Source organism: Gobius niger (genome assembly GCF_951799975.1).
Source record: "Gobius niger genome assembly, chromosome: 3".
Classification (NCBI taxonomy): Eukaryota; Metazoa; Chordata; class Actinopteri; order Gobiiformes; family Gobiidae; genus Gobius; species Gobius niger.
This window is the reverse complement of record NC_136854.1, coordinates 36,595,686-36,608,354: the sequence shown is the minus strand read 5'-3', so window position 1 is coordinate 36,608,354 and position 12,669 is coordinate 36,595,686. Positions and strand designations below refer to the sequence as shown.

Below are 12,669 nucleotides of genomic sequence, written 5' to 3'. Positions count from 1 at the left end.
CAGGAAGCGCCTGATAACCAACTGTGCTTGTATTTAAAACGTGTTCACAAGACACTTCGCTTGCAATGTATTACCATAAATCATTCCTTGAGGAGATGCAACTAAGACGTGATGGCACGCATCGCGAGATATGTTTTCAAATGTTGTTGGTTCACATCTTTTTTAACCACATTTTATAAATACTAGCTTACTTTTTAGTAACTGAGACACACTGAATATGATATCCCCCTATCCTAGCAGTGATTTTGAAATATTCAGGTTATACTTTACACTATTTAACTGAACCAATACATGCAAATTCCACGACTAAAGAGCTCTAACACAGCACTTTTATAGTAGATAAGTAGATTTTTGACCTGATAGTATCTTAGCAACCAGAATCACAAGTTTGATACAGGTTTGGGATCCATAAATCAAGGACACTGGTTGAAGCAAGTACCGCTAATGCTTTTCCACTTAAAAGATCCTCTATTGTGTTTAACAATTCAAGATGGACCGATTGGTGAATGTTTAAGGCCTGGTTGAATGAGGCACTGTAGTCTAATTGTGTGGTTGTACCTTTGAGATTTAATTAATAAGTTCTGCGTTTGTGTCGCAATGGAAACGAGTCTGTCAAGGACAAGGCAAGAGGACGTCATTCTGTGACCTGTTCCTCCTTGGCAAAAGTCGATAAAAATGGCTGAAAATAGTGTGAAGATAGTTCATCGACTAAAATATTTCGGCGTAATTTTAGTCAATGTCGGTTTTTTGCTGGTTAAAATTAGATTCAAACTAAACGAAAAGACTAAAACTATGACTACATGTCCAGATATTTTTGTCCACAAAATATTATGAAATAAAAATTAAAAGAAGAAAAAAAATCATCCAAACCAATCCAATGACAGTTTGAAAGAGCCTCATATCTCTGACAAAGGAACAGGTCTGTGCTTTGTTCATGTGGAGAACAAACATAAAGCAGAAAACCGTGATTAAATATGATTAGAATAAATATCATGAATACAAAGCTCACTAAATATTCTTAAATTTCGTCGACTAAAACTAGACTAAAATTGAGGAAAATTATTTGTCTAAATCTGGAGTCAAATGAAAGCAGAACTAAGAAACTCTTGCCCCTAGAGGCCATAAGCGCCACAGGTGTCGTAGCATGTTACGGTTTTTTACTCATTAATTGTCCATGAGAGTAAATACTACACTGCCAGAAAAGACAAAGGGAGAGAGGGATATTGTACATCCAATTACACAATGGAGATATTTTTTTTCACTGAAACTTAGCTGTAAATCCAGTTTAAGTGGCGCTAAACCACAGTTAGCTTTGCCTGTTAGCCTGTTAGCTTCTTCTTCGTGATTCCATTACTGTGTATTGCGGCCTCCGGGTCGGTGCAGGGAAAGTTGCAATTGTGGTTTTCTGGCCAGAGACACCAGGGGAAGATGAAATACCCCCAATCATCCCATTAACACTTGTATTACCCCCACAGGGACTACGAAAAGGATTTAATAAGGTAAACAAGTATCTGTATTGTGTTCCTCAGAGGATTGTTATGAAACTACTCAAACGGAGATCTGTCTGTTGTTACATGTGATGTGTCTTTTATTTTAATTGAAATTATGTACTTAAACACTTCAGGCTTTAAAACTCTGATTCAGCCTGACTTACCTGAGACTGTCCATTGACCTCTACCTCCTCAGCGAAGCGCACTTTCACAGGGTGACACTTGAGCTTGGCCTTTTTCTCCGGAGTGATGAAAGACGACTTCGGGCCCTGAAAACAAAACGATAATGAGACAATGCGTTTCTTCAGAGGGTGATCAACACAGCGTCACAGAGCACCACACAGGAAAGATCCAGTGTGGCACATTTACATGCATTGTACATAAACACATTTCCATAAAGACAGGTTTTCAGTGGTAATTATGTCTCAAAGTGTTTTTCATTTGTGTGTGTGTTGCTTCTATGACAGCAGGAACGTAGGAATTCAGATAAAAATAGCTGTGACCCAGAAAATGAGTAAAGTGAAAAATGTTATATAATCTCTGACACAGAAGCTCTGTTTCCCTATTGAATTAGCAGGCAATGAATGCTTCTCTTCATAAAAGAGGCAACATGCTAAAAAAGATCCAATCAGAGACGAACCCGATGTAAACCAGGATTAAAACGGAGTAAATGGCCCCAGCACTCGCACGACAACTAGGTCTAAACCAAGCCTGAGAGATTACAGTAAAACTCAATACAGCAAGTCAGCCATTATGTGAGCTGCGTCTGCAATGATTGACGATTGCTTACAGCACACAGTCTATACCTTTTCATTACAAGTCTAGCAGGGTTGAATATTTCCTAATAACATTTTTCCTAATCCGCACATGGACGTATTGGCGGCGCAGAGAGTGGTCATGAATCACTGGTTAAATGTGCCCCCGTCAGCAGAGCGTCTAATGAGAAGCGCTGATGTACCGATCCACCTGCACTCACACCTTCCATCACAGTAACAGTGTCCTCACATCACTCAGATAACAGTCGGGAGGGAGGGATGTCATTAGGTCAACTTTCAGGGAAACAGTAGGAAGTTTGTCAGAACAGGAGCAGGAAAAGTTCATTATGTCTTCTTGTTCAAATCTTTTCTGACTTGGTTTTGTTTGCTTGACTTGACAAGAAAAAACCCTAAAGATAAAAATGCCGGGGACACTTCCAGATTCCATTTATGAAAAACTATATTAAAAAGCTGGGGAAGTACCGATTGGAGCGCTTTCTGTAGAAGAAGAAACATCTATAGTAAGCAGGATTACTCTCAGTACTACTGTTGCAGGAACATTGTGGATCGTCATGACTAAAGCTCAGAAAAGTTGATTTTGCATGATGTATCCTCATCCCTTAAAGTGCATATGACAGGTTTTTAAGCTATTGAATCTGTTTTAAAGGGGCTAGATGCAAGTTAGCCATTTTATACTCACTACTGCCACCTCAGGTCATACGTGTAACTGCAGCTTCTATATTAAGCTTGTGCATGACGGCACTTCGGACCCGAATTAACAACTTTTTGAGTGACAGTGCCGGATTTTAGAGGCAGTTGTGGTGAACAGGTCTGGGCTCATTCTACACATTAGGACATTGTTGGAACATGTAGGGGGAGGAAAAAACATAATTTTGACATTTTTAAACTCTGTATAGTCTCTTTAAGTAATTATCATTTTTATTTGAGTGAAGCAGCAATTTTAATGAAGAAATGTTGGGCCGAAAAGTCATTTTCATTGTCCTTTTTAAACTACTGACAGTAAGTGACATAGATAGAGGTAAAGTTCAACTCTATGTCTAAACTTCACACAAACTAAAGAAAGATGAGAACATCTTTGAGCAAAAAAAAGCTGTCAATAACGGTTTGTGGTGTAGACAGTAGAGCAGGTTGTCTTGTGATTGGAGGATCAGTGGTTCGAATCCCGCAGGTGCACACTGTCGTTGTGTCCTTGGGCTAAACACTTCACCCACTTTGCCTCCAGTGTCTGCGTACATTGGTGTGTGAGTGGGTGACTGGCCCCTTGATGTAAAGCGCTTTCGACACAGACATTTATATGGTTAGTCTGGCGTTAAAAGTGATTTGCCTCAGGTGCACTGTGGAGCGGGTCAGACTGTTTTTAATGCAGGCTAGCTGATACCATACAAATGCGCTAGCCTTGCATCAGCCAGGCGTCACGCATCTCTTCAAACATGAGAACTGCATGAATTAGAAAAAAAATACCTCCAGAAATTAGCAACACTCTGGATAACTAGGAAACGAGGCCCTATGGCAAAAATCCTGAAATATCTCTTTAACGTAGAGAAATTGATTCCTGGATTTCACAATTTGCTGAATGTCTCCCGACACAAGTCCATGTTGTGTGTTAAAGCTTACGAGCAAAAAAACCTTGACATAAAAAGTGATTTACTGAAAGGCTTCATTCTGGGAGTAAAGACATGTACATCTGATATTGTCGCCTCTAAATTGTCTATCTTGTGTAATCTGTGAATTTATCATGATTTATTGTAAACTATCAATCCTCCTAACGCACCTAGTACTTAGTCAACGTGATGGACGGTTTACCTGGGACTAAGCCAGTCTGTACTGGGACTTCCTGAGGCAACACATGTAATGGTGATTGAACGGTGGGACCTTGGAAACGGAGCACGTGTTGGCCATGGTGCTTGACCCCCAGCCTAATTGACTTGTTGATGAATGGTTGTGTCGACACCAGCATTTTTATGTCCCGCGGCGGGATAAACAGGAGCCATGTCGTTGTTACATAAAGAAGATGCAATGTGCCATGTATAGACTCACCAGCATTGTCCGAAGCACCGTCATTGACAACGTATCGTGACACTCCCTGAAAATGGAAACATGAACCGTTTTAGACATGGTGCAATTCAAACATGGGTGAAAGTGAGTAAGCCCAAGGTTTTACAGGTACAGTATTGGGCTGGGTAAGCCGTGACATTATTTTCTATACCAGTACTTGAACAATGCTTGGTTTTCGATATTGATACTCTTACCGATATCTATACTAATGTTAGGAAGATCTGCAAATGTACAATTATCAGGCTCATCTCCAATGTCAAGAAATGTGTGAAAAATGTGGAATAATTTAGGAAGAAATGGGAGAAAAGATGGGAGAAATAGTGGAAAAAATATGGAAAAATTGGGCAAAAGTACAGAAAAAAATTGGGGATAAACTGAAGAAGAATTGGAGAAAAATAGGGAAAATATTAGTAATAAAAATGGGCAACAGTTGGGGATAAAAATTTGGAAAATGATAATAAATTGGGGCAAAAATATGAAAAAAATGGGGCAAACATTGGGTAAAAAAAAACATGAAAATGGGAAAAAATTGAGGGAAAAAAAAATTATTTGATCTAAAACAACCAAGTCACTTCCTTTAATGACAAACATCAAAACTTGGATCTACAGATATAAAATAAAATTCTTTCATATTTTTTATCATTTGCCAGTTTCCAAATGATCCTCTTTATGTGTGCGTGCATTTTCTTACATTGGCGTGGCTAGACAAATGATTTTTAAAGGAGTTTTTCCAGGGCATCACAATATATCATAGGGCTTAACAATATACCGTATCGTGATATAAGGTGATGACATATCCATATCGCGAGAGGCCACAATATATCGCAATATATCAGTAAAACCTTCATCTGACTGAGATTGACATTTTTTGGGGGGCAAACTCATATAAATGTGTAAAAGTTCAGTTTTTGTTACAATATTTACTAACTTCAATTTTAATCTTGTTTTGGTCCTGATGTAGTTTTTCTTTAAAGTGCATATCACAGGCTTTAATGCTTTTGAAAATATGACTAATTTAGAAGGATAACATCAGTTGCAATTTGAATTTTGAAGCTGCTGACAGGAAGTGACATAGATAAAGGTAGCATTCCATAACAGTTTGATTAATTTCCCCATTGACTTAACATGGTCGGCACGGCAACAGTTTAAAATGGTTTCTTCCTCTATGTCACTTCCTGTCAGTGTCCAATCAGGAAGTGAAACTATAAACATCACAAAAAATGGCCAAACTAAAGAAAGCTGGGTACAATCCTCAGCAATATCTTAAATATAATCATGTTAACTATGTTTTAGCAAAAATTGTGTCTAATGTGTCATATGCACTTTAAGTCGTCTTTTGACACAATTTAATAAAAAAAAATGTTTGAGGTGTCATGTGTTGAAATGGTTTAGCGAAATATCGCAATAATATCGCGATTTTGCACAGATATATATCACAGTTTCTTCATTTTTCAAATTTTTCTCCAAAATTTGAGGAGCTCTGTGACATACAAAACAGCCACACAGTAGCAAAGTATTGTGTCATTGTAGACTTAAAAAGACATTAAAAAAATCATTACCGATAGCATAAAACTGATGTAACATTTTAAACCTTAAAAAGCATGAAGGGGTGACTTACAGAATAAATTACCATACACTAGGATTGGACAGTGACTTCATTTAAATACAATCACCTCCACGTCCAATACCCTGACCCCACCGTATGAGAGCACATGCAGCGGTGTATTGGGAACCAGCACAGACCTGATTATCTCTGCAGCCTGCGCGGGGGTCAGGTCGTCCGCACAGACGTTATTGATCTTCACCAGTCGGTCTCCAGGGACGAGCCGGCCATCTGCGGGGCCACCTGCACACAGCATGCCCTTGTGCTGTCAGGCCAACGCACACACACACATATTCACATCACATCTGGGCACAAGAGCGACGGTCCTTTCATCAGGTATACATGCATAATCCTGACATGTGTGAGACTGTGTTGTCTTCAAACCCTGGTGGTGTTTCTCGTGGACAGTGGCAGCGGCTCAGTAGTAAAGCGTTCGCTGCATAAACCCTTAGATTGGTAGTTGATCGTTCGTATTGCTCCAGGTTACACCAAGTGGCATTGAATGATGGGTACCGGGTCTGTTGACTGTACTGTTGTTGAGAAATGAGGAGGAATGAGTGTTGTCCTTATGATTCCTAGAGCTGTAAAGAGAGGCAGGACGCTCATTAGCAAGAGAAGAATATTTACAATCAGTATGGGACCCAGAGGCATAAACACATGGTAGTAAAGGTCATTCAAGTCTAGCCACGTGTTCACAAAAGAACGTATGAATATATGAATATAAGAGTGATGTCACACACAGAGCCAAGAATGCAGAGCCGGTTTTCCTATAGGCAAACTATGCAAGTTGCATAGGGCCCCTGCAGCCGCAAGGGCCCGGATCTCAGTCAAACTACGGTGTTGTTTCCCTGATTAATTAATGCGTTGTTACGGGCCTATTTTGTCTCAATGATGAGTTGAATCCACACGGTTCTCATGCACGCAGTTACTTACAGTGACTCTGGTTCTCTGAATGTGCACACTCTAAAACGAGTTGGGCTACTCACAGGCTAATTCTCAGTGGTCAGACAGAAATAACCGTCAGGTGCAGGTTTCAGTTAGTTTCAAATCAGCGGTTCCCAAACTGTGGGTCAGGGACCAGAGGTGAGAGAATGGGACTATTTGCCATTTACCAATTTATAAAGTTGGGAAATATACTAGTAGTCGTCCTAAATCCCAATCTCACAGTGGCTTAGAGGTTAGTGGTTCTCAGTCAGTGGGACGGGGCCTGAATTGAGGTCATTATGTTCCACTTCTGCCCTGCACTACTGCACAGTGAAACTCTTTTTGACCGAAAATGGATTTGATGTCATGGTCCTGTTTTGCCACTGCTCCCCTCCCTCTTGTTTTTGTGTTTGTCTGTTTCCTCACCTGGGCGGAGCCATCAGATCTGCAACCTGTTACGCACCTGCATCCAATCCACAGCTCGTTACCTGCACCTTGTGACCTGTACAAGAAGCCTGGCTCTTCCTCCACACGCTGCCAGTTCGTCAGTTAAACTACCACAGTTAGTTTGGCTTTAGCTTCTGTGAGTTTGGTGAAGATTTTTGTGCCTTAAATAATTTTTGTCTTTTGTCCAGGACCTGTTTGTCTGCCTGCCGTGCTCTGTACCTGCATGTTCGTCCACCTACTGGCCTGCCTGTTATCCATCTACCAGCCACCAACTCACCAATGCAATAAATGTCCTTTTGTGCACTTGCCAATTTGTGTTCTGCTTTTGGGTCCTAAACCAAACCGTGACATTTGATCTTCGTTGAATAACGATGGGACACGTACTGTAGGGCCCCTTGTGGATTTATGCCTAGGGCCCCAGAAGGGCCAGTACCGGCTCTGCAAGAATGCCAATGAGGCCATTTGAGTGGCTTGGTCAAGGCGTATTGATAAGTGCATAGTGTGTGGCTATGTTATGCCAAGGGAAACTGATAACTGTTAGTGAAGGACAAATGCCACTCTATGATAATGTTGGGTTAAGCTACAGTTCTTCACAAGAAATGTCGACAATGGGCAGAATGAGAGATGTCCTTGATAAGAGCAAGCAAGGGCTGGAAAATGATCTCTTTGTCCAAACCACATCATCCACATGGATGTGATGTATGAGTGTTCAGTGGTTGCAGAGCTGTGTTGTCATGATGTTCATTTATTTCAACTCATACGTCAAGGCTTAAATATGGATAAACATCAAGTACAAGTAGCTCTTTTGAGTTGGAATGGAAGCTTATTGGTATCATGCTTTTCACATGACACAAGTCACCCAAAGCGCTTCACACAGTTCTTTTAGAGGATTTGTTCTTCTTTCACTCCACACTCATGGTGGTTAGCTACAGTTTCCCCTGGAATAGACTGACAGAAGTGCGACTGCAAACTTCTGCACCAGTGGCCACTTTAACCACACACACACATCATTCATCCTGGCCAGTTGTATATTATTTTATTTGACCGTTATTTAAAGGTAGACTGAGTAACATTATGGACTATACTGTACAATACAACACATGATCAGCTGTGATAATGACCAGCTCGACACAAATAAGTCTATTTTTTGCAGTGGGAAATCAAAGAATGGATTTGGATGAAAACTTAGCCTTTTTCTACTGACTTTAGTCACATCTCCATGGAGACGAGCTGGAGACTCCCGGTAAAGTTACAGTCATGTCTTAGCAGAGCTGAGCCGCTCACAGCAAAAGCACATGTTTTTTTTGTACATTCATGAGGTACTTTTCAATGATCATAAAATAAATGCTTGTATTTCAATTTGTTTATTGGAAACATGTTACACGGTGTGACTTTAACCAGGAAAGTCCCACTTGGATTAAGAATCTCTTTTACAGGGGAGTCTATTGTACATGTTTTAGTGGTAGGGGAAACCAGAGCACCTGTAGGAAACCTACGCAGACCCGGGGAGAACACACTCCACACAGAAAGGCCCCGTCCAGGTGGGAATCGAACCAGGACCTTCTAGCTGTGAGGCATGAGAACTAACCATGAGTACTGCGCTACCATGCTGCTCAAAGGCACAGAGAGCTGATGCCAATCCAACACACTGTGGGCCTTTGGCGGTATACATGCGTTTCAGTCATGTGACTTTTGTTGTTATGGCGGCCATTTTGAACACCAAAGTACCATTATGCAGTATTAGAACATGTAACAATATATCTACTCAGGATAAAATTAAGGACAACTGATCGACAGTGGCATTTTTATGTACTCGTAATCATTGCTCAAGAAGGTAATAGTAAAAACACGGCCCCAGAGACGCACATTTATGTGAAGAAACCAGTGAGTCAAAACGTCAGCATTTAGCTTCAACGCGATAAGCCTCTCCAAGAGAAACCCTGAAACACTCCAAACATCTGGCCTGGGATACAACATGTGACAGAGGTCTGAGCTGTTACTGCAGTTTTTCCTCAGTGTCATAGATGTGAGCCACACATGTGTTTATCGTGTTGAAGCCATTGACAGTTGGTTGATGTCAGTTGCTAACCAGTAGTATGCTAACGTCTTGAGCAGCTTAAACACTGACTTAGACTGAGACTCTGTTGACATGACAAACTGTAAATATCACAGAGAAAGGTTTTCTGTTTCTTCTTTGATGTGTTAATTTAGTCTTCAGAGTGAAGCAGATCTTTAGTTAATCCTGATGTAGCTTCACAGACAGAGCTGCTACGTCTGAGCCACATTTGCTGCTTATATTAAGCGTGTGTTTTTACTGTTTTCTTCTTGAGCAATGATTACAAGTACATAAAAATGCCACTGTCAATCAGTTGTCTTTCATTTTCATCCTGAGTAGAGATATTGTTGCATGTTGTAGTACTGCATAATGCTACTTTGGTATTCAAAATGGCCACCGGAGCTATGCGTGATGTCATTGGAAACGCATACCCAAGACACTTTATTCATTCTTTATTCTTTACTAGGATCCTCTAGTGTTGCTAATCTTCCTGGGGTCCAGACATAACATAAAATCACACGAGTGACAATAAGACTTACCCTAAGAGAAAAATATTATTCCCAAATGTATTAATTATTATAGTGAATGCCAGGAGGGCTCGCCGTCTGCCTCACTCCGCTACGAGATTGCATGTTGTCACTTTCTTCTTCCAACTGTATTACATACAGTAGCTAAATTGAGATGGATGATCAGGGATCTTTTACTTTACTATTTTTTGTGCTTTGCCCTTGTGTTGTGCGCCGCCCTCAGCGTAAAAAAAAAGCATCCTTTGAATCTCTATTAAAGGCAAAGTATGTGTGTGGCAGGAACAGATGGCGCTGCAGAGGATTTGATCTCTCCTTAGACCTCGGGGGATACAGGCATTCAACAGCAGCAACTAGCAAGTGGCACACAACACCACCATTCACTGCTGCAGGGCTTTCAGCTGAATCACATTGTTTGCTTATGTTCGGTACATAAAGCAGTGAATGTATTAATTGGGCAAACAACAATTCAATAGAACAGATAGAAACAGGTGGAATGAAAAAAATCTAAAAGGGAGACAGTTGTTCTGGATTTGAAAGCACAAGTGATTAAATGAAGCCAAGATCAAGATACAGTCTTTTCTTATGCTATAAAAAACTCTGATGGGTGTGGATTAAGTAATCAGGGAAGCGCATGGTCCATTTGTATCAAGACAAACATGGTGGCTTCATGAATAAAACAGAACAAATAAAAGTCAGACTACAGAGGAAGTACCACAGACTTAGATTAGAGGAGAAATAAGTTAGACGGTTTGCATGTCTTGATTAAATATGAAACATATTTATAGTAAATGCACAAAGGGGTAAAAATCCAATGGGTTTTTTGTAGTAGCTCAAAAAATCGCCGTCTCTTGACAACTCAGCAAAATGTTTTGATGTTTCTATTTTGGGAATCCAACTGTGCAACGGTTCAGCTTCAGTGTTTGATGTGACAACCGCAAACTCGATGCACTTCCCTTTCAGTGAAACTAAAGTTTAAACAGATTTCTCACACTCAACAATGAATTAATCACAGCTGTTGTACACAAGTTAACTAATGACACACCAGAAACAAATCAGGAATATGCAAACAAACAAAGATCAACCTATAGGAGTTTTTCTAAGGCCAATGTCCAATATCACAGGACTTTGTTTAACACATTACTTTTGCTGTATTTGACCTTGAGCGGATGGAGCTGGCTACTGAGGTCTACTCTGTCTGACCCTCAGCCAGGCAGTGCCATGGGAGACACTTCCAGGGAAATGAAGCAGCAGAAATGGCTCCCAGCATCATTACCAAATCCTGAGCTGTTTTATTTGTTTGGGACCCTGCTAATCGTGCATGTAAAAGATTAGGGACAGGAAGTACAGTACTGAGCTCATTGTCCAGGACAAAAATCACGTGGGGACACTGCACATACACCCTACTGTATCTAAGCTTAGATACCTCAACCTTGCATGCACATTTTCTATTTATTTTATGTTTATTTGGGACAGAGCGAAAAAATGTTATAGAAACTGATGCCATGCTCCTAGGTCATAAAGCTAAAAGTTATATATGAATATGTGAATGTAAAGAGTATTCGTGGTCTTGCTGGGTTTACACTGTTATTGCTTCTGTTACATACAATAAAAAACACATCATTCGATAAGATTGTCCTTTTTGCAAATTTCCAATCGTAAGGAGGACGCTAAAATAACCAATTTCAAACATTGGCTGTAGGTTTTCTGAAGGTTGCAGCAAATAAAGGTAAAATAACCACAATATAACGTTAGTAAAACGTTTCAGGAAGGTTGTCATTAAACTAACGTTAGAAGAACTAGGCAACGTTCCCATAACTTGGAAAAAACGTTCCCAGAATGTTGTAAAAACCCCAAATTGTTACCTGGGTCAAGTATATCACGTTGTGTTTTTTTCCACATAAAAAATGCCATAATGCAGCTCTAAACAGTAACGCACAGCTTTTTTCTGGGCACTGGTTTGAGTTGTTGAAGTTGAAAGCTAAGGCCTACAAAGCTGATGTATAAATGGATCTTTTTCCTTGTGTTGTTGCCATGTTGTGGTCACTTATTTGACGTATCACATTTTCATAAATTTTTGCCACTTTTCTTTACATTTTGCCACTTTTTCATCACTTTTTTGTTGCGTTTTCATCCTTATTTTCTTCTCGCTTTTGCTGCAATTCTGACACTTTTTTCCCCAAGAACCTTTTAGATTTGGGTAAAGTCAAACTTGAGGAAATGAGCTTGGTTCAGGCGGGGGTTAAGAGGTTATGGACTGCCATGTACTGCGCACAAACATCAAACTTTAATAACAGTAAAGCATTGTCTCTTTCAGAAACTGCATAAAGCTGTCGTTCCACTTCGAAATCTGTGTTTAAAACATGGTGGCAAGTTTGAGCCTGAGAAAACTTTGTCAAAATGCGGCGTCTGGACAACTGGGTCAGAGCATCTTCGAAACAGCTGCTCTTGTGGAGTGTTCCTGAGCTGCAGTGGTCAATATTCAATCAGTTCAAATGACACAGGAAGTTTGTGCATCATATAGCAGCAGATCCCCCATATTCAGATACCGAAACCTACAAAACACTCCTCCCAAACTTCCTTCTACTTTTATTCTGTATTGCAAATCCCTCTGTAATGCTGATTTATTGTGCTCGGTTGCAGTGGCTGTCTCCTCAGAGGTTTCTAACATTTCGTCTTGTACTCGGGCCAGTGGTCCGCAGTACACTGGCACCGATCCACCGCTTCATTTGCTGAGGAGACACACAAAATGAACCAGGCTCTAACAAGGGGACTCAGAGGGGGATAAACACAG

At 40.4% G+C, this 12,669-nt stretch overlaps 1 protein-coding gene across 3 annotated transcripts in view; it reads right to left on the bottom strand.

The window, feature by feature from the left end:
• Positions 1–12,669, bottom strand: part of frmpd1a (FERM and PDZ domain containing 1a) — a 56,081-nt gene that overhangs the window by 16,640 nt on the left and 26,772 nt on the right. For all 3 annotated transcript variants that reach the window (XM_079553245.1, XM_079553244.1, XM_079553246.1), the window contains exons 5-7: positions 6,065–6,167; positions 4,304–4,349; positions 1,655–1,759 (exon numbers count right to left, since the gene is read on the bottom strand). In XM_079553245.1, the coding sequence (XP_079409371.1) occupies positions 1,655–1,759; positions 4,304–4,349; positions 6,065–6,167 (254 nt within the window). The remainder of the gene's footprint in view (positions 1–1,654; positions 1,760–4,303; positions 4,350–6,064; positions 6,168–12,669) is intronic.